General features: G+C 37.6%; 1 protein-coding gene across 1 annotated transcript; it reads right to left on the bottom strand.

Annotated features, from left to right (window-relative positions):
* Positions 1 to 1,835: 1,835 nt before the first annotated feature.
* On the bottom strand, positions 1,836 to 19,617 carry LOC131150087 (cytochrome P450 71D10-like). The gene is made up of 6 exons (XM_058100732.1): positions 19,427 to 19,617; positions 19,209 to 19,296; positions 18,980 to 19,078; positions 18,543 to 18,623; positions 3,501 to 4,436; positions 1,836 to 2,653 (listed from the first exon to the last, which is right to left on the bottom strand). The coding sequence occupies exons 1-6, from the start codon at positions 19,615 to 19,617 to the stop codon at positions 2,024 to 2,026; spliced, it is 2,025 nt and encodes a 674-aa protein (XP_057956715.1). The 3' UTR covers positions 1,836 to 2,023.
* Positions 19,618 to 23,671: the final 4,054 nt, after the last annotated feature.

Raw genomic sequence — 23,671 nt, forward strand, 5'->3', positions numbered from 1 at the left:
TTACTGGTGTTAATTTAGTTTATACAACTGTTGTGCTGCTAAAAATGAATTAATTTTTTTATAATTTTTTAAAAAATAAATTATATTTTCACAACTAAATCGACCCTTAGCTTTGTAAGACATAAAATTGAATTGAACCAAAACTCCATTAAGAACTGACCGAACAAGATGATTTGATAGTGATAAAAATTGAATCAGTCAAATTTTGTGATGATAATTTTCTTTCTTTTTTTCCTCCTTAAAAATTTCCCATTAGTACAATGATTGTAACTTATTTGTAAATTGAATCAATCAAATCATTTGTTTTTTTTTTTTTTTTTTGTATTACGTCGGGTGTCCTGGCTTCCTCGGCACATCCAGCTGACACTTCCGTTGACCGAGCACACTCTGGTGGCGACACAGGGTACACAAACTATTCTCATGCCCACGCAATAAGGCCCCTCGCACTGCGTAGTAGTAAAATATAGGATTTACTCGCTGGGGCAAGAATCGAACCTGGGATTTAAACCAGCAAGTGGCCCATCCCAAACCTGCCCTTGCCACTGAGCCATTGCCCGGGGCCAATCAAATCATTGTTGTTTGAATTGCAAATAGATTAATAAGTTTTCACCTACTTTTATTTATTTATTATTTTTGATTATATAACGAGTTCATTTAATTTATTGGTAAATTACAATTTCAACCTTCATCTTTGTTCTCAACCATCCTTGTCTTGTTGATATGAGTACAAAAATGTGATTCAAAATTTTTTAAGTTGGTCTGGAGAACAATTTTCATTGGCATAAAAGTTGATTTCATGACCTTGTAACTGAAAGCTAATTACATGTTTTATAATAAATATAAAAGTATTTTTTGTATTAATTATAGGATTTATTTTATAAATGTTGTAACCATTAATCATATTCATTCTGGTTTTCATTATTGATTTAAATATATTATTTATACCTTGAAATTAATACAGCAACTGCAGTTACACTTACAACACCTGTTTAAATAAGTTGGTAGCTATGAGAGACAGAGAGATGAATTAGCCAGCCCTTTTTTGTATTTATAAATTGTTCTGTTCTTCCCATTGTTTAATTTCCTTACTTCGACTGAGACAGAATTGCTGGGGACCTGAGGACATGCGGCCAGGAACTCAATTTTGTGGCAATTGATCATTCTGGTTCATCTACAAATTCTACTACTGCAATTATGATTTTTAAGTTCTTAAATTTTTATTGTTATGATTATTGTTTGTTCCCAATGTGCATCCAGTAAAATATTCTTGAGCTTTGAAATATTTGTAAAAGTAATTTCATTTCAAATTCACTAATTATAAGATATTATATTAATAGTTAGAGACATCTGGATTTGAAATTCCAATAATGCGGAGAATTCTTATGCATGCAATAATTATGCTCCTTATAAGTTATTTTTATTAGCACCGAAAGAGTTCATAAGTGTGTTTGATATACATGAATGAGCACCAACTTGACCCAAAAATTTAAGCTTGTTGAATTTTAGACCTAACCATTTATTCACTTTTTTCCAATATGACATAAATTCCCAAGTGGAATTCGTTTTACCTATTTAATTAATGCCAGAAATCTATGGTTCCCAAATCCCTTGGTCACACGCTCACACTTCAAAGTACTTTCCCTTTGGAATGGGTACAGGGCGAGGCAGGCTAGGCAGCCCCATTGACACCCATACTATGATCTTCCAAGGAAATGCCAGCATTAGAAGGGATCTTCTCAGCCATTTCTTTCTTAAATCTGTTTTTTTTTTTTTTTTTCTGTTCTTTTCACTTTGGACATAACAGTTGATACTTTTCTGATCCGAGCATATAAAGATAGACTTCAAACACTAATATTTATTCTTCAATGGCAGTCATCTCTACTCGTATAGTCATATGCAAGCTTTCAATAGGGAAAAAAGTTGCATTTGATAACATATAGCATCATACTAAAAAACATACAGCAGAAACCTCTCACAATTTTGGAAAAAAGAAAATTAACAAACATATAATAACCATGTGCTTTTACTCAAAAACATTGGATGATAACTGGTAGGGAATGGGAATCAAGTGCAGATCCCATTTTCTTCTAACAGTAACACCAAAATGCTCGGTCATGTCCAGATCCTCTTCCTTCAATCCCCCAGGGAGTTTCCAGTCGAAATGGAACAACAACTGTGCAAGTGGCAGCTGAATGTTAGCTATTGCATATAGTATTCCTGGGCATACCCGTCTACCTGCACCAAATGGTATATATTCGAAAGTAGTACCCTTGAAATCTATTGAACTATTAAGGAACCTCTCTGGAATGAACTTATCTGCGTCATTCCAGTATTCAGGATCACGGGCAATCGCCCATGCATTAATTATAACCCTCGTTTGAGGGGGCACCTCATATCCAATAATTTCACACCTCTCCCTACTTTCTCTTGGGAGCAACAGAGGAGCAGAAGGATGTAGCCTTAGGGTCTCTCTGATTACTGCTCTTACGTAGTCCAATTCATGGAGCCTACTTTCATCCACTGTTCCTTTCTCATGGTAGACCTCTCTAACCTCAGCTTGTGCCTTCTTCATCACTCTGGGGTTCTTCAGCATTTCAGATATTGCCCATTCTACAGCTGTTGATGATGTCTCACTGCCAGCACTGAATATGTCCTGAAAAGCGATCAAAAGAAGCAGTTTAAGGTGCTGATATTGCCAGAAATTCCCTTCAGCAACTATCCATAGAAGGGAAAAAAAAACATTTCAAAATACATTTAATTGGGCATATACCACTTTGAAAGTATGGAGTTTTCTTTCACTGCTGAACAATTGGCAGAGGCTTAGCAAAGTGGGGAATTTAGAGAATGTATAAAGAGCTCAAAATATAAGTTTCTTATAGTAGGATAAATCACGCATATATGGAAACTAATTACATAGAAGATTTCTTTCCTAGTGTCGGTAATGAGGTAGGTAGAACCACAGTGATTTCGCTCCTTGAATTCCCTAGGGAGGTCTTGATAATTGGAGATGATTTGAGAGGATGTACCTATACTAGATAATTGTCGAATATAATTGTGCAGTTTGGCAAAAGATAAATAAATACCAAGAGCCAAAAAGTTTGACACAATAATTAAAAAATTGTTTTTTTAAGAGTACTTGGTTGAAATCAATACAGGAAATTAATTTAGAAAGGTTGAGCTCAGAACTTCAGTAGCATGCTACTGGCCGCAGCTTGCTTCCTGGCATTAACATGTAGGGTTGCAAACTGCAGTCATTCAATTAAAAAACATTGGTTACAAACCAGTGAGCATTCTGCTTCATGGAATGGCCAATAGGAGGTGTCACCGAGTCCCACTAAGCTAAAACAACAGAAGCTAAGAGAGATTATTCCTTAGTGCCAAGCAAAGCATTAATTTGTGATTCTTATTCCATGAAGTAAAGTTTCTAATGAAATATAATCAAAAATTTGGCAGGTATTTGCTAGTAAATCATAAAATAGACAGCTCAATATCATGCTAACCAAGATGACTGCTTTGATGTTGTCGTCACTCAACAGGAATTCAAGGCCACCACGTTCTTGAACATTTAGAAGGACATCAACCAGATCTTCCCAACCTCCTCCCTCACCATTTCTTGTTGCCCTCCTTTCTCTGTGCTCATTAACAATGTCCTCAAGAATCATGTCAGATACTTGATGCAGCCGCTTAATTTTTGCCTTCAATCCACCAATCATGCCAAGAAATTTTAGTGAAGGATACATATCAGCAAAATTGAAACCTGCCGATAGTTTGACAGCTTCTTTGATGATAGATATAAACATTTCTTGACCCTTGCTTTTTTTACTAAAAGCTGCCTTCGAAGTTATGCCGTATGTCAAGGAGAAAATTTTGTCACTAAGATTGGTAGGAGATCCAGCACTCAAATAAATTGTTCTAATGAATTTGGAGACTTCTTCTTCCCTAATGGACCGAAATGACTCAACACGTTTTGCACTTAAAAGCTCCAAAACGCAAATTTTACGCAACTGCCTCCAATAATCACCGTACGGAGAAAACACAATGTCTGTACACTCATAAGACAAAATATAAGAAGCAAGAACAGAGTACCTCTGAGAAAAGATGATGTCATGGGTTTTCATGATCTCTTTGGCAACATCCGATGAAGAAACAACGATGGCTGAAACTTCACCCAATTTCAGGTGCATTAGTGGTCCGTGTTTCTTGGCCAAATCTCTAAGGGAATGATGGGGTAATGAGACAAGAAGTTGGTGCATGTTTCCTATCAGAGGCAGTTTCCATGGCCCTGGAAGCAACTCTAAAGTTGACTTCTTGGCTGCCATTACTTTTTTTACTAGCAGGAAGACAAAGACTAAGAAGATTAAGAAGAAAGGAATGGAGAGAAGTTGGGATGCCATTGGGATGAAGCACGGGTGATAGAAGTCTAAGATATCTGGCAGCTACAAAGGAAAACTCCAAAGCCAATATGTTGTTTTCAGATGTGCATACGAAGAAGAAAAGGCAGTTTGGGAGATTAAGTGCCTAGCCTAACCTTAGATGGAGCAAAGCAGATTGAATAGGGGAGAGAAAGGGCCAAGCAAGATGATTGCAATTTACTCTTCTGTGGATGCACTGGATTATGACCCAGGACAGGAAGAGACTTTTTTCTCCAGGTTCTTGTGAAGCCAAAGATGCCCAAGCTTTCAAGCAGAGCCTTTATATACTTTTCCAAAGCTGAGTAGAAACAAAACTATCCAGTGCCCCACCTCCATTTAGTTAACATTTTCATCTTTTGAGAAACTCTTGGATGTATTTCTGAATTTAGGCTCAGTTGGACCTGGAAACTTCAACTAGCACAACTACACTAGCAGAAAATTATACATAATGCATGCCTGCTGAGAACTAATGATCTATTCTAGAGGTTCAAACTCACAATTCGGCTGATTGCTTGGCTACGTGTGAAGTCTATCTAAACAGTGTGGTGTTGTTATGTCATTATACCTTCAACTAATTTATGGTGCAACATTATTGAACGAAAAGTAGAATTTCATACTCCACAGTAGACTGAACAAACCACCTAAATACTCAGATTAGGGCTTCTCAAAAACAATTTTGGGAAAAAATTGAGCAGCGAACTTCAGTTCGCCATAGTGAATAGCTCAAACCATGTCATTAATCTCGTAATAGCACCATCTCCTTTTCATAAATATTAAATTCTTATAATTGACAACAACAACAGCAAAACCAAGCCTGAAGTCCCACTAGATGGCGTCGGTTATATGAATCCTTTTCCGCCAATATATGCGATCATGGATCATTTCTTTTGACATATTCAGGGTTATTAAATCCTTACTCAATATATCATTCCAAGTTATTTTAAGTCTACTCCTACCCCTTCTACCGCCCCCTACGGTAACTAACTCACTCTTCCTCACTAGCGCACTATGTGGCCTACGTTGCAAGTGTCCATACCATCTGAGTCGTCCCTCCCTTATCTTATCTTCTATAGGAGTTACACCTAACTTACCACGAATATGTTCATTCCTTAATTTATCTTTCCGTGTTATATCACTCATTCATCTAAACATTCTCATCTCAGCAACTTTTACTTTTTAGATATTATGTTTTTTCGTCGCCCAACATTCTAATCTATATAGCACAGTGTTAGGAACCTGTAAGCATCCAGATCAAAGTGACACCAAGAAATTTACGTGGTTTGGTCGATAACGACCTACGTCCACAGAGCACACACCAAGATTCACTAACTCACCGGAAAATATTACAATTCGCTCTCTTTCTCTCTCTCTCTCTTCCTCCCTTCTTCCTCTCAACTCTCCTGAGCTTCTCACGCTTCTGCACTCTCTCTATGTTGTTCTATGCTATGTTTCCACAGCCCTCTTTATATAGGCTTGGAATTTACATCATAATCAATACAAATCAATCAAATTAATCACAACTGGAAGTTTATAATGAAGAGATTAAATGAGAGATAATTCCATCGCATTTTCTGACTCAGCAACACGTCGTCTCCTAGCTGTCTTCTGGCTCCATCTCTAACAATCCCCCACTTGGAGACAGAGACACCTCCTCAACCAGTATCATGAATAAATGATGTGCTCAAAATATGTCTTCAGGCATGAAGACCAACTAAAGTTGAACACAACTTCAGCTTCTCTATAGTCACCATCTTCCAATCTGCTCAATTCCTGCGGACTAATCTGATGACTGTCATCTTCACAACTGGTATAAAAATGCCAGCGTAGTCAATCCATTCCTTCTGCTCAAAACTTTTGATTACCAACTGAGGCTTGTACCTTCTGGAACCGTCATGCTCCTTTTCAATTCTGTACACCCACTTGTTGTGAAAGCCTTTGGGCAACTTCCTCGTTCTGTTGGAGGTGAGGGACTTCATCTCATTCTTCATCACAAGCTCCCACTTGCTCGTATCTGCCACCTGACATGCTTCATCGTAGCATTCGGCCTCTCCTCCATCTGTAGGAAGTAAGTAATCAATATACCTTCTCTCTGGTATATGAGACCGAATAGATTTCCTAAGGTCCGGAACTGGAGTAGGAGATGGTGGTGCGACGATCTGCTCCACTGGTTCCTCCACCTGAGGATTCTCAGTATTCTGCTGATGTGTCCCGACACATTCTGAGTGGACCAGTTCTAATCCCTTCTTCTTTGGGGCACAGGTGTTTATCTGGAAATCAACTCTCTTCTGTTTCCTGACTATACAACCCGCACACATGTCAATATGCACTGACTGTAGACCACTCAATTTTTCCTTTGAGTGTATCACCCTGAGTTCCTTCTCGCTCATGTGACCAAGTCGTTGGTGTCAGATGTTGCTGTCGTCATTTCCTGCAACAACTGAAATAGACATGGAGGTATTGGAGGTATTGGAGGTTAGAAAAAGTGTTCCACTTTTCTTACCTCACGCAATCGTTAGTACACCCTTTGAAACTTTCCATTCATCGCCAATGAATTTCATCGTGTATCCGTCATCTGCCAGCTGACCAACTAAGATCAAATTCTTTCTCAGATCTAGAATATACCTGACATCCTTCAGCTTCCATACTGACTCGTTTATATTGATTTTCACAACTCCCTTGCCGGTTACGTCGCAAAGTTGATCGTTGTCAATGTACACCTTACCAAAATTACCGGGTGTGTACTACTCTAGGCAATCTTTGCAGCATGTGGCATGAAATGAGGCTCCAGAGTCTAAGACCCAAGACTCCTGCTTGCTCTCCAAAGAGCAGATCAACATCTCATCATTCTTGGAAGCAATATTTGCTTCTATCTTTGCCCTCGTTTCGAATTCTTTCTTCTGACTCCTGCACTAGTTCCTGTAATGACCAGTCTTTCCATAGTTCCAGCACTCAATAACTTTAGCACTCTGAGAACCTATGTCTTGAGTACCTCTAGGATTTCCAGATTTAGACCGTCTGGGCCTAGATCTGCCTCGGTTGTTTGATCGTCCATGCCTGTTTCCTCTGCCTCGACTCTCCATGTTCAAGGCTGAACTCGAATTGGAGCTATGGTTCGACTGCATTCTTATTCCCTCCGCCAAAATCATGCTGACGACCTCATCGTATACAAGCTTCGATTTTCCTATGGAGCTACTGATGGCAGTGACGACACCATTCTAATTTTCAGGCAACTGACTAAGAACCAATAGGACCTGAATCTCATTATCAAACGTTATCCCGACTAAGGCGAGTTGTTCAGACAACTCATTTAAGTTATTCAAATTCCTGATGAAACTCTCACCTGCAGACATGTTCATAGTAAATAGTCTTTTCATGAGATGTACCTTGTTTGCGGCTGAAGGCTGCTCGTACTATTAAAGAGTGCATCCATCAGAGACTTGGTGGATGTTATATGCTTGATATTGAACGCCACAGATTTCGACAACGTCATTCTGATGGCTCCGAGGGCTTTTCGATCAAGCAACTCCCACTCGTCCTCATTCATAGATGTTGGCTTACCCTGCAACGGTAAGTGTAATCCCTTCCCAAACAAATAATCCTCTATCTGCATCTTCCAGAAACCGAAATTGTTCACGTTGAACATTTCGATTTTTGAGTTTTTTTCATTCAACATCTCGATTCGCTAATTTAGAGATGGAATTAGCTCAAATGGATAGCACGGTTGGATCCGGAACAATCAAAAATCTTAGAAATGGTTCAAGTCGCTCAAAAAACGGACCCAAAACGACTCCGAAAAGCTCATTCAAAGTTTGGTCAAACCTGGTCAAGCTTGCTGACATGGCACCAGCTGACGTGTGCACCTACTGATGTGGCACCTCCGCTGACGTTTCAGCTGACGTGGCAGAGGTGGGGCCCACTGATGACGTGGCAGTCCTGCTAACATGGCGTGCGCGCTGTCATGGCGCTGATCCAGAGGTCAAACCCGGGTCAGGAACCGGATCTCAAGTTACCCCAAATTTGAGTGTCTTGCCAATTCGAGTCAGGTAGTGGATCGGGTCGAGTCGAGGCGGATCGGGCGAAGAAGACGCGTGCGACGCATCGCCAGCGCGTGGAGAGGCGTCTTGCTCCAGCAAGACGCGTGTGGGTGGGTGAGCGTTCGTCTAAGCTCCGTTCGAGCTCCGGCTTGCACGCTTCTCTTTGTCTCGGCGAGATGAATGCGATGGTGGCCTCAAAACGCAGTTTTGATCTACTGGACAGAGCTCTGAATTTCAGGATAACTTCCAATCTGGCTTTTTTGCTCCAACCGGACTCTGATACTACTTGTTAGGAACCTGTGAGCATTTAGATCAAAGTGACACCAAGAAATTTACGTGATTCGGTCAATAACGACCTACGTCCACGAAGCACACACCAAAATTCACTAATTCACCGGAAAATATTACAATTCGCTCTCTTTCTCTCTCTCTCTCTCTTCCTCCCCTCTTCCTCTCAGCTCTCCTGAGCTTCTCACGCTTCTACACTCTCTCTGTGCTATTCAATGCTATGTTTCCACAGCCCTCTTTATATAGGCTTGGAATTTACATCATAATCAATACAAATCAATCAAATTAATCACAATTGGAAGTTTATAATGAAGAGATTAAATGAGAGATAATTCCGCCGCGTTTTCTGACTCAGCAACGCGTCGTCTCCTGGCTGTCTTTTGGCTCCATCTCTAACACAAAGCCAGTCTTATAGCCATCTTGTAAAGCTTCCCTTTTAATTTTAAGGGTATTCTATGATCACAGAGCACACTTGAAGCATTTTTCCATTTTATCCAACCTGCTTTAACTTTATGCATTACATCATCTTCAATTTCTCCTTCAGGTTGCATAATAGATCCAAGTTATTAAAATCTACAAGTGCCATTTATTTCTTCATCATCAAGTTTATCTTTGTCTCTAATATTCCTCCTATCATTACTGAAATTACATTTCATATATTCTGTCTTATTTCTACTTATCCTAAAGTCTCTAGATTCCAAAGCTTCTCTCCATAATTCTAACTCAGCCTCTACTCCACCCTTAATTTCATCAATTAATACAATATCATTTGCAAACAACATACACCATGGAACCTCATTTTGAATACTCTTAGTCAATTAGTCCATCACTAAAGCAAAATGATAAGGGCTCAAAGCATATCCTTGATGTACACATATGGTGATTGGAAATTCTCTAGTTTCTCCATCTGGAGTCCTTACACTAGTCATTACTCCATCGTACATATCCTCAATGACATCAGTATACCAACTACATACACTTTTTTTTTTTTTTCTAAAACCCACCATAGAACTTCCCTAGGTATCCTATCATATGCTTTCTCTAGGTCAATAAAATATCAAATATTACCTAGTTTCCATTGCTAAAAATAGGGTGGGTATGGATGAGCTTTCTTGAACAAGTCTGAATCAACAAAACGATCACAGTCTTCTCGATCTCCTTGTAGATAATGCAAAATTCCCTCTCGCCTTCACCTCCTTCTTCTCCTTCACCTCAACTGATTGCATCTTCTAAGTCATGGCTTCCAAGTTTCTAGTTCTTCTTCTTATTCGTGCTTGCTTTTTACTTCCAATTGCTTTATTCATGCTTAATTGCAGCTTCTTCTTTTTTTTTTAATTCCCAATAGCATATATTTGTTGACTTTTGGGTTTCAAATTTTGAGGAGTGCTTGTTCACAGGATGAAAATACTTTCAACTTGCCATTTATTTTTTTTTTTACTTTTGTAATATAAAACATGAATTTGCCCTTATTTCAACCTCGAAAAATTTCCGATGGTTCCCCTTAGTGCAAGTTCTTGACACTATTATAAGTCGAACAAACAGAGAAGCAAATTAATGTTTTATTATGATGATGAAATTTATTTTTACAAAATTAAATATTTTATGTCTTTATATATATTTATTTTACGCAATCAAATAAATATTAATTTTTATTAAAAATTAATATTTAATAATTATTTTTGTGTCTTAATAATAAAATTTTATTCTTATTATAGTCAATTATTGACAGGTTCTACAATCAAATTTTTACCATTTTACTCCTTATTTATAATTTTATATAAGTGGATATTACTAAAATAATACTTGATTTTGAAGCAAAAATATATTTTTTATATTTATTAAGTTTTCATTGGAAAAGAAATCTACAAATTGCATTTCTAATGGATTTGGAATACTATATTGAATCATTTTCATTCCCATTCCTGTTCCCCCTCCGTATAAAAAACATTGTTATTTTCCTTCCTAGATTTTTTTTTCGGTGATAACAAAAGAAGGTAATTTTAGAAAGAAGAGATGGTACAATAGGTGGGGACAAGGAGCCCACTATAAAATAAACACTCACCAAAGGAAAACAAAAAAAAAAAGGTACACTAAGCTAAAACAAAAATAAACCAAGAAGCCCCTTTTCAACCCTTTCCATCATAATTTACCAAACTGTACAAATTCGCTAATTCCCTTTGAGCCCTCATCTTTCAAATTTTGTGACCATCCAAATGCACTTCATTTTCTCCAACATCACTCAGCTTTCAATCCATTTATCCAGAGTATTTTGAGCTTTCAACTCCACCTTCGGAATCTCCTCTACTAGTGTAAGCAAAATTCCATCCCTATAACGAAACTTAATTCACCAACCATCATTACAAAATAGTAACTCCCTCCAAACCTTCCAACTAGGGTGGATCAACATAAGAATAATCCTTATTTCATCACAGGAATAAAAAAATGTACCAATATTATTCTTAAATCTCATCCAACAACAACCACACACCACAACCAAAATCACTAATATCTTCACATCCTAAACCAGAAAAATCCCTCACTTTCTTGACCACCTTACCTTTTCTACTCTCATTACTACATTCGACATTCTGCTTATGTTTAGGGATTTCCACAATACTGAACTCTCCTTTAGAATCTCTTCTTGAACTTTCTCGATGACTCACCAGAATTTTCTCACATATCTTCAAACATTTTCTTTATTTGGGCACCCAAAAAAGCCACCTTTCCACAAGCATAAATCTTATTACCTTCAAATTTATCCATATAGAGTCGATAATCATCATATTTCTCCCCTAACCCCACTTTTTTACTCTTTTCCACACCACCTTCTAATACATCTTCTGAATTAGACACAATTATATCACCACAATCTTGATTCAAATCTGATCTGCTAGCATCTTCAGCTTCCTCAAACTCTTGATCAGTTCAATTCAAATTTCTAATAACTGCAGGCTGAATAATATTTCCGTTAAAGCTTGGCATACATTGTTGGCCCACAGCCTAACAGCTTAAGCTTTTAGGAGAAGTGGCAAACTAGCATGCTATTAGAGCTGGTCAGTAAGATGACCTAGGTTCTAGTCTTGTTGCTCGCGTTTATTGTGTGTTATTTAAAAAGAAACTACCAAAAGTATGTGCAATGCACATGGAAGAATTTGTTTTACATAAGCTATAACTTACATAGTCCAACTATTGCCATTGAAATTGTAACAAAAAACTATACAATATGCAATCAATTTTTTCTGGGAAATTATAGAAGAATGTAACTTACAAATTCCAAATTAATGTAAAACTATGATAGGATTTTAAAATTTTCAATTGTATTAGTTTTGATTGTTGTTTGGTTATACTCATCATCGTTGTATTAATCGTTAAATTAAAATTCATTCCCTAATGGATCTGTTGGGGAAGAATGAGAGGAATCAGATGATAATGGAAATACATACTTTGAAAAAAATAAAATAAAATCTAATACACAAGCTTGTAGATCAAACCATCAAATTGAAGGGTACAGTAAAAACACAGGAACATGAAGAGTCTAAAATATAGAAAAATTAATTGTGAGAGTCTATTAAATTACCATTACATTTTTTACTTAATGGATGGTTAATAAAATCATCACATAAAAAAAAAAATAATAATTGGTGGGTTTTTTTAAATAAAATAAAATAAAACTTGAACATTGAAATCTCTTCGTGCATTCAACATCACACTACCTTCTTTCAAATGTCATATGACCCATATCCTCCTAATCCATAGTCGAGAATGCTTGGTTGTTGAGAATCAAATTTGTTTAATTATTGTTATTACGATTGAATAGAATAATGTTGGTTTCTTCTAGTCTTCATTGAGCTTTGTTCTTGTACCTTAGGTGTAACATTAATGCCTATACTCAAAATCAACCTAAAACTATTTCCATGTAGTATTAAAACAGATATTATAATACATTTGAACATACTTGGAAGCACTCGCCACAACCAACTCCATTTTTTGTGGAACTACAAGGTCTACTCAGGTTTGAAGCCACAAAACCATACCTAGGAGTCTCATCTACATCAAATTCACAAAAGATAAACTACTAACTACACATTTGAGGGAAACTTCATATGAGTATGTCAATTTCGCATTTGTAGATTAAAATTCACCTTAATTCACAGAATTAAAAAAAAAAATACCCACTACAAATTTCATCTAGATCTTCTGCATCAAATTCACACAATAAAAATTTCCTACAGAACATTACAAGGGAAAAATTAAAAGTGGGCCTTTGTGAATTTTTCAGTTTTTGGTCCAAGGATAGAGAGAGACAGAGAGTGGGGGAGGGGGGAAGGGAATTAGAAAGGGCCAAAATGATGGCAAAGGATGAAATTAATGGGCTCTTAACTCAAAGAGCTGAAAAGGCTCATGGACAAAATGATAGGAAAGAAAGAAAATTAACGGGCTCTTAGCTCAAGGGAGATGAAAAGGCTAATCAAAATTATCAAATGATGCCAAGAGTGCGTGAGGATAGGGCCCTTAACTCAAGGAAGATGAAAAGATTCATCAAATTATCAAATGATGCAAAGAATGTATGGGGTTAACAGATATTAATTACAACTAAATTTGGAATGACAAATTTGTCACCTAAGGACTACCAAAAAAGAAAAAGCTGTGTGCTTTTAGAAGTAGTATTATTATAGCATTCTCTGTAATAGGTGTTATTTGTTGTGTGTATATCTCTCCACTTGCTATCGAGTTGCACATGCGGGGTAGTGTTAAAGCTTGACATACATTGTTGCCACTTAGACCTTGTTTTTTATATTGGATGATACTACATTGACCATCATCCTTGCATTTTTTGCCTTCCAACACCATCTGTCTCCATGATCTGTGTCGTGAAGAGTTATCTGCACCTACACTCCCAGAATCCTCACAAAACACCTTAGCTATCTAGCAGAAGACAACTGTGAAACTTTGCCACCCATCACCATCTTCACCCCAAAGAATAAAAGCCGAGAAACTCTTCCCTATCCACCCAACCCTAACTCCAAATATTTACCCACCTTTGTCCATCTAATTGACATCTAAAGCTTTGAGATACCCATTAAAACCAATTGAAAACCACTTCGCATGCAACTAAAAGCAAACATATGTCGTCAACAAACCAAACAGCAGCTGTAAAAACCCCAAAAAGGGATATAGAAGACTAGTAGAATGATTTTCAAACAAAAAAATAATAATAAAAATAAAAAATTAATAATAATTAATTAATTAATTAAACGAATTTTAAAAAAAAAAGAAAAAAAAATTAATTAAATATAATTTTTATTTTATTAAAAAAAATATTTATTATTAATATTAATTAAATATTATTATTATTATTATATTTACCCTCCTGAAGCTTGTTGAAGCTTCAGGAGAGTCAAAGTTATGTATATATATATATATATATATATATATATATTATTATTATTATTTCTTCTTCTTCTCTTCTTCTTCTTCTTCTTCTTCTTCTTTTCTCTTCTTTTTATTTCTTCTCTGCAACTCACTGAAATCTTTCTCTCTCTCGTCACGTTCTCTCTCCCTCTCTCCTCGATTTCATGACGGATTTTCGCCCGATCGAAAATCCGAAGATACCACTGGACTCCATTTGCCGCTGCCGTCATTTCTACCGGAGCGGATCGGTGGTAGGAGCGGCGAAAGCGTATTCCCTGGGGTAAGCCATTTTTTCTCTTTTTTTTAAAATTCGTTTAATTAATTAATTAATTTTTTTTATTATTATTTTTTTTTTGTTTGAAAATCATTCTACTAGTCTTCTATATCCCTTTTTGGGGTTTTTACATTAGAATTAAGTTGGAATTATGGATAGGGACTTCAGAATAAGAGGTTTTACGATTAGTAGAGACGAGTCAAAATATATAAAATGTAATTTTAGTCATGGTAGGAAGAATATTAGATGAAAGATTAAGCTTGATGGTCGAGAAAGACCTCCAAGTGGCTTATTGAGGAAGTGCTGCATGGAGGGTCGTTGAGATTTATTAGGATTTTTGGGGAGTTTTAAAGTATGTGTGTGGAGGAAAAGCAAGGTGTGGGAGAATAAAAAGGAGGTTAGTGTATGTGCATGTTCATGAAAAGGGTATGTGGACCCCAAGAGATGGGGAAGTGCCACAAGAATGGTGGCTGTGTATGTGTAGGCAAAGTTTGTATGGATTAGGGAGTTACAAGCTGTATGTGTGGAGGGAAAGGAAGGGTATGGAGAACAAAAGGATAAGCTAATATATCTACATGGTGGGAGTTTGTGAATCTCAAATGGCCCAATATGAAGGTGGGCCACATGGCAAATTTGATATTTTTATCGAAAAGAAATAATTTAGTGGGATTTGAGATTTGATTAGACACTCATATTTGAACTGGGGAAAAGGGATTTGTAGTCCCCTGCCTGAGGGTATGTGGGTGAATTGTAATTAGGATGTGAGAAGGGGGTTTTGTGGGCCTACTTAGATAGGGGGAATTGATTAAATTGATCCTAGGGGCCAAGGGAATTCCAAATTATGTTGTTTTTTCTAAACTATTAGAAAAAGAGGTTTATTTGATAAATGGAGATTTTTGTTGAAGTGTGGATAACATGTGAAAGCAAAGGGAAGATTAAGCAAAAAAGGAAAAAAAAAAAAAGTGCAAAAAGGCAAAAAGAGTGGTTAAGGGTATTGTGCTCATTTGAAAAAATGGGTTTAGATGACTAGTATATTTCTCTAAGGCTTTCAAATTCTAGGTTTTGGGTAGCTTCCTTCCTTCCATATCCATAAACTTTTATACTTTCTTGGTTCTTTGGTGACTTGCAAAGGCCTGTCAGGCCTAAGCTCTCTTGCCCCAAGCTTGTTGGCGTGCTGCCATATATTCTCTAGGCTTTTGTTCGATACCTCTTACGTCATAATATTGCATCCTTAATGTCGTGATTCCCACCTCAGTTAGGATGGCTACTTCTATCCCAAAGGCCTCTTCCACCCACCATCCTTACAATCTTCAATTGCATTCTAAGCCCATGGAGTATCGTTTGATTCATATTATTTACATGTTTGTCATTTTTTGGATATCCAACTAAAGAGTACCTAACACCAACTCCTAGTTCTAAATAAAACCTTCTAAGTTGCTTATTTTCAAATTGCTTCTTGTGATCTGTGATTACCACACTCAAAATTCTATGTTAGCAGACAACCAAGATCCAAAAGAAAGTTGTCGCTTGTCTCTCTGTTATTTGAGATATAGGGCTTCAACCTCCACCCATTTTGTAAAATAGTTAAGAGGCCACCACAAAAAATTGCTTTTGTGTTGGGCCTTTTGAAAAGAGCCCTTGGATAACCATTCCTAAACTGTGCAAAGGGGCATAGGCTTAGCAATGAATTGAGCTCGATAGCTGGCAAATGTCGTATACTAGCACATCTCTAACATCAATCTCATCTATTTGAGTTTTTGAGCATCTTGCCTCATTGTGGGCCAATAGTACCCTTGTCTTGGAGCTTTGTAGACTGATGCTCTACCACTCAAGTGGTTTTTGTAAACTCCTTCATGGATTTCCCTCAATATTGTCTACCTTCTTAGCTTCTAAACACCACAAATACAAGAGGGTTAGAGACATTTAGTATAGTTGTCCTTCAATAAGAGCATATCTTGCTGATTTTCCAAGTTTTATTGCATCATTCTTATCTATAGGGATTTTCCCTTATTGTAAGTAATCCTACAAGGGATCAACAACTATTCGGTCTTTTGTCAATCTAAACTTATAATGATGCTTCTTCAAGGGATGGTCCTCCCGATCTATCAAGATTATTGCCCTAGCCCAATTTGGTTTTGAGGAGGAGGCTAATTTAGATATGGTGTCCGCCTTGGCCTTATCCACCCTTAGTAAATGATTTATTGGAAATCATAAAATTTTTTAAAGAGCTTTTGGTCTCTTGCTAAATACTTGTCATTTTTGCTTCTTAGGCTTTATGCACCTTTGCACCTTCCTAACTACCAAGTATGAGTCACTCGTGGCCTCTACTTTTTTTGTACCCAAGCTACTAACAAGTTGTAGTACCACAAGGAGAGGCTCATATTTGGCATCATAGTTGGTAACTAGGAACTCTAACTTGAGGGCTTACTACACTTCTTTTCCATTAAGGTATCTTAGATATGCAAAGGAAAAGAAAAGATTGGAGGACCTAGTGCATTCTCTGGGGATCACTTCAATGCTTATGTCAGGGAGAGGAGATCGTATGAGATGGCAAGTAACTAGTAGTGGTTGTGTCTTACCTCAGACTTGGTATCCCTCTTAATAGTGAGCTTCTCCTGGCACGAATGCCCTCCATCTTTAAATCTAAGGTGTTAATAAGCTTTATATGGTGTGTTACACCCTTCGTTCCTCATTACGCCCCATAACCAGTAGTCGTTGTGTCCTACCTCACCTTGGCCTCCCTTTTATAGGTGAGCTTCCCCTGGCATAAATGTCGTCCATTTTAATTTTGTGGTGTTATAGGCTATATGTGGGATGCTATACCCCTCTTTCTTTATTACCCCCCATAACTACCCTTTGGCCTCAATGGTTGCCAAGGATCAATCAATTGGAATGGGAATGAGTATTAAGTGAATGATAATAACCATGTTTGGTGTATAACAAGTGAGAATCGAACCATGAATCCCTATAGGTTTTGATTGCTTTATTTTTCTTATGTGTAACAACAATAACAAAAAACCAAGTCTCTTTAGCTCTCGGCGGCTGGAGCTTTCAACCCATCGATGGCGACCAAATGGAACCCTAGCTCTCAGAGACCATCCTCTCAACCTTTAAACCTCTCTTCCAACCACTAATCAGTGGACATATCAGCCTTCAATCTCTCTCCCAACCTTGAGTCATCAAGACATCTCAACCTTCAATTTCCCTCCTAGCCTTCAGTCATCGAATGACCAGAAATTGCAGTGATGGTCTTTTGAATCTTTTCTCCTCTTTCCTCAATGTCTCAACGTGTGTGACAAATTTCGAGAAATGCCTCCTTGTGTGTTTGAAGTCTCCCCCACTTGCTTTTGAAGCTATGGAATTTCTAGCGGTAATCAGTGTTGAATTGATTGATTCAGATCAAAGGAAAATCCTTGACCTATGATTAGACAAGGTAGGGGAGATCTTGTCCTTGTGGTGGTGAACAATGTCTCTCGTAACATGTGGGTTTGGTTTTCCAAAAGGCTGCTGTAAGAACCCCAAAAAGGGATATAGAAGACTAGTAGAATGATTTTCAAACAAAAAAATAATAATAATTAATTAATTAATTAATTAAACGAATTTTAAAAAAAAAGAGAAAAGAAGAAGAAGAAGAATTATAATAATATATATATATATATATATATATACATAACTTTGAATCTCCTGAAGCTTCAACAAGCTTCAGGAGGGTAAATATAATAATAATAATAATAATAATAATAATAATAATAATATTTAATTAATATTAATAATAAATATTTTTTTAAATAAAATAAAAATTATATTTAATTAATTTTTTTTTCTCTTTTTTTAAAAATTCGTTTAATTAAATATTTTTTTTTTATTTTTTTTTATTATTATTTTTTTGTTTGAAAATCATTCTACTAGTCTTCTATATCCCTTTTTGGGGTTTTTACATCACAATTCTACTCCAGTACTAATTTCATAAAACACGGCAATGTCATCTACACAAAAAAAAAAAAAAAAAACATGAAACCTCATTTTAGATGTGTTGTGTAAAAACCCCAAACATGCACAGTGGAATATAATAATTGTGTAAAAGGATCAAACAAAATAATGCAGCAATCTAATGATGAATACAGAACAATTCCACAACCACAGCAATATAAAGAAAGCAATAACAAGAACAATGACATCAGAAATTACGTGATTTGACAATGCCTACATCCACAGGAACAAACAGCAAGAATTCACTATCTCCTTGTTCAAATTACATGAACAATACATGAATTCTCTCAAGAATACTCTCAACCACACTTGGCACCCTTGGCACACAAAAGGTACAAAAGCACACTATATACAATGTATTCTATGTATATATAAGCCTCCTCGGAAGTTTTCCCCCGAAACCCAACCAAAATAACGTCCAATTATTCAAAATTCAAAATCTGCGCAAGTTGTTCCAAGCCAAACTATCGACGGTTAGAATAGAAATACCGCCCCTTGTTGCACAGCTGCTCCCAGATTTTCTTCATGTCTTCCCTTAGAATGTGAGTCACATTCACAACAATCTCTACCTTAGCGGGCATACGCCCCTTAGAAGAAACCAAAAACATGAACCCGCTGCTCCACCTTGAACTTGGGACGTTAGGTTGGGACCACCTCCCGTCTAGCAACTGTAGACAAACACCAAGTCTAAGCAACGTCACTTGAAATTGCCGATGGCAGCTTCAGCTTCTACCATCAATCCTGATACGTTGCAACACCCGAAGACTTCACCCTAGGCTTCCAACAAGACCTTCTCACAACAGTTAACACCAAAGCTGCTGCAAATCTTATATCATCAAAAGCCCCCTGCATAGTCTTCAACAAAACTAACAACTGATAGTTTACTCTGTTGTTTGCCGAAACACCCCATTACATCATCATGAGGAACCTTTGACATATCTCGGACATCACAACATATCCTTGGGCATCGAGCGGTAAACATTCCATATCGATTCTCCACATAACCCCGTTAATACGGAAAATAAAGTCTCCCTGCAGTTCCAGCCATAAAGCCACCCTGAGATAACACCAATCTCCCTGCAGCTCTGTCTATGCGAATCAACAAATCAAGACCCTTTTTAGCCGTATCCAACATATTCATGTCAAAAACTTTCAACAAAGTTCCCAACTGATCAGCCTCAGTCAAAGCTTTCCCAGCCAATAACATGTCATCCACACATAATAGATACATCACTCAATTGCATCCTATCACCCTCTTCCTCACTGAAAGCCTCATCAACACACACGCCTAGTTTTATGCAATACCTCCATTTCCTCCACCATAGCACTCATCTACCTATTTTTCTCATTGTTATGCATTGCAACTTGAAAAATAATAGAAACCTTGCTACATTAATACCTGAGTGAATACATGAAACACCAGAATGCCAAATTAATACCTGAGTGGTGGTCTGATAGTGCACACGGGCCCATCATGATCCTGTTGGTCTCCTGAGCTAAAACTCCCTGCAATAAGAACAATATCATCTCTACCCTGAGTCTGTTGCTCCACCTATATCACATGCCCATTCATACTGTGATACTGTTGACTTGTGATAGAACTCCTTGCATTTCTGCCCTAAGTATCTAACTCTACCTAAACTACATGTTCGCTACTGCCTCAGTTTTTTAGCATTTGTTTCTCTTCCTTTACCTAAGTACGTTGCCCCATGGCTTCATCACCAAAAGACATTTCCACAATCGCCCCTTTGTTTGCCACAGGATCACCAAACTTGCACCCACCTTTCTTATACCTAAAAAGATGTACTGTCTTGACATAACACGAAACCTAAATCCTCCATCACTACAATAGTGCACCAGTGGACATCCACTCACACCTGAGTAGACTACTGCAAAACCTGTCCACAATTCACCTGCAACTCTCCCATCTAATGATACCTTTGGCGATCAATCACACTAGAAACGCACTATACTCACTAACTTTTCCAAGAAGTACCCTGCAACCCTGCATGTTGCTCACAAAACTCCTTGAACAAAACTAGCGCACTCAATCCCAATATCTGACCTGAGGATCTCTCTCTCGGTCTGGTATTCGACCTCAACCACAAGTTAAACCTAGGAAACACATCAGACTTGTGCCACATGAGATAAACCCAAACCTTTCATGATACACCCACGAAAAACATGTATGCCCCGTGATGCTATCCTCACCGGTCCCCAAATATCTGAATACATGTAGTCATCCATATGCCTTAACCGCATATGCTACAAAATATCTGACTCAGATTCTACAGCTGCAGCTCCACCTACAACCGTAACACCTTACAGTGCATAGATATTTCTTGCTACCTTTTCTCCTTTCATCACTAACGAGTCACCTTCACACACTTTCATTTCTCCACTTTCAAACTTGTAACTATACCCATTACAGTCTAAAGTACCCAATGAAATAACATTCTTCCTTAGACCCAATACATGTCTTACATCGCATACGTTTCTTACAACACAATCATACATTTTGATTTTGACATTTCCAATACCAAGTATTTTGCATGAAATATCATTTTCCATCAAAATACAACCAGCATTAACTGACTTGTAGATGTCGAACCATTTTCTAGGATAAGAGCATCCGGTATCTAGGATCCAAGAATCATCCGTGAGGCACTCCGAACCCAATGAAACACATAGCATATCCCCATCACTGCATTCTGAATCTTCCTCCACTACACTTGCAGATTTTGACGAACCCTTAGACATATATCGGCTTTTCAGTTTTCGCCAAACTGATGCCGGAGATTCCTCATCCATGACGTGATAGAACACATCATCAGCCAAACATAGACGGATGGTTGATAGTACCGTTGCCCCCAATTCATTCCAACTTGCTTTATCCATGCTATCCGGTTGAATTATGTATAAGACCTTTACCATGTCTTGCTACACAAAAAGATCCTTCACCCTTCTCTGCCACAAACCGAAATTTGCGGTTCCATCAAACTTGACAATATCAAATTTCACAGATGAAGATGCAGAGGCCATTACAACAATGCTCTGACACCAATTGTTGTGAAAAAACCCCAAACATGCACAGCGGAATATATATATAATTGTGTAAAAGGATCAAACAAGATAATGCAACAATCTAATGGTGAATACAGAACAAATCCACAACCACAACAATATAAAGAAAGCAATAACAAGAACAATGACACCAACAATTACGTGGTTCGGCAATGCCTACATCCACGGGAGCAAACAGTAAGAATTCACTATCTCCTTGTCCAAATTACATAAACAATACATGAATCCTTTCAAGAATACTCTCAACCACACTTGGCACCCTTGGCAAACAAAAGGCACAAAAGCACACTATATACAACGTATTCAATGTATATATAAGCCTCCTTGGAAGTTCCCTCCCAAAACCCAACCAAAATAACGTCCAATTAATCAAAATTTAAAATCTGCGCAAGTTGTTCCGAGCCGAATTGTCAACGGTTTCAGACAAAACATTGACGGTTTCAGACAGAATAGAAATACTGCCCCCTACTGCACTGCTGCTCCCAGATTTTCTTCATGCCTTCCCTTAGAATGTAAGCCACATTCACAACAAGATGCTTCTAGTAAGTTAATCCATTATTAAGGCAAAGAGATAGAGGCTCAAAATAAATCCTTATTATACACATATTATGATTAGAAATTCCCTAGAGTCTCCACCTACAGTCCTAACACTAATCATTATTGTATCACACATATCCTCAATGACTGCAAAATACCCTCTCTTTTTCTAGAACTCATGTAAAACTTTCCTGGGGGTACCCTATCACATGCTTTCTCAAAATCAATAAAAGCCATGTGCAAGTCTCTCTCCTTTTTCTTAAAACTTTCAACTAATCTTCTTAAAAGATATGTAGCTTTCGTAGTTGATCTGCCAAACATAAAACCAAACTTATTTTGTAAAACCCCATTTCTAGCTTCAGTCTTTGTTCAATTACCCTTTCCAACAGTTTCACTATATGACCCATAAATTTTATTCCGCAATAGTTAATACAATTTTGAAAATCTCATCCATTAATTCTGTACATAGATATTAAAGTGTTTTCCTCCGTTTGTATGACATTTTCGTAGTTCTTATTATTGCATTAAATAAAATAATTAATCAAATAATTCCATTATCACCCAAGCATTTCCAAACTTCAATTAGGATGTCTAGGGATGTCATTCGATCCCACAACCTCCCCATTTTTAATCTTTCATAAGGGAAACTTAACTTCATTAACTTTGATTATTCGAACAAATCTCAAAATTTTAACTTTTCCCTCATTTTCTGTCAATTCTATATTTAAGCCTTCTACTTTATTCCACTAAATAACTTATCAACATAACTTTGCCATCATTCTCTTATGTTTTCTTCTTTAACCAAGACACTATCATCCTCACTTTTTATACATGCTACCAGTGTTTTACATAACGGCCGTTACGCTACGTAACGGCCGATACGTAACGTAAATCAAGGGCTCCGAAACCGATCCGGGCCGATAATGCGGTTCGGAAAAAATTCACAGCCGTAACGGCCGTTACGTCTCCGTAACGGTCCGTAACAGCCGTTACCCCTACGTTACACTCCGTAACAGTCCGTTACGGACCGTTACATACCGACAACTTGCAGAATCTGCTTTCTGCTGCGCAGCGTTCCTTTCCCCCTTTCCCGAGTCCCAAGCACCCATCTACCATTCAATCTACCTAAATCTAACATTCAAAGAACAAAAATACTTACTTGCAGTTTTGTTGGCCGAGCCGCTGAAGCTATAAGAAGGCTTCACGCCTTCACTCCTTCGAAGCCTGAGTTACTCATCTTCGCAGCCTTCATTTCCTGAATCCTGAACCTAACAAAGTTCTTCGAAGCTTGAGAGTGGCCGAAGGCAGCTTCATCCGCCACCGCCAGTCGTCGCACTCGCCGCCACCAGCCAGCCCTCTACCAGTCGTCGGCGTCGTCGCACTCGCAGCCACCAGCCAGCCCTTCGCCAGTCGTCGCATGAAGCTTCGAGGATTCGAGGCTCCTCCATCCTCCGAGTCGCCTCCCCTCTCTCGGTCTCACTCAGAGTCTCAGACTCTCTGTCGTCTGCTCATCTCGCGTATGAGATAAGCTTTATTTCAGTAACACTCAACACCCACAACCACATCTTAAACATTTTATTATGTTTTTTTTTTTAATTATAATTTATTGTAAGTAATGTTTGTTAAATTGAATTAAAAAA

This window comes from Malania oleifera, chromosome 1, assembly GCF_029873635.1.
Source record: "Malania oleifera isolate guangnan ecotype guangnan chromosome 1, ASM2987363v1, whole genome shotgun sequence".
Classification (NCBI taxonomy): domain Eukaryota; kingdom Viridiplantae; phylum Streptophyta; class Magnoliopsida; order Santalales; family Ximeniaceae; genus Malania; species Malania oleifera.

Coding starts and splice junctions, on each gene's coding strand:
- LOC131150087 (XM_058100732.1), bottom strand. CDS start 19,617: ATGTTATTGGCTGGGAAAGCTTTGACTGAGGCTGATCAGTTGGGAACT. Junction 19,297..19,426: donor GCAGGGAGACTTTATTTTCC/GTATTAACGGGG, acceptor GGCAAACAACAG/AGTAAACTATCAGTTGTTAG. Junction 19,079..19,208: donor CAGCTTTGGTGTTAACTGTT/GTGAGAAGGTCT, acceptor GTTTGTCTACAG/TTGCTAGACGGGAGGTGGTC.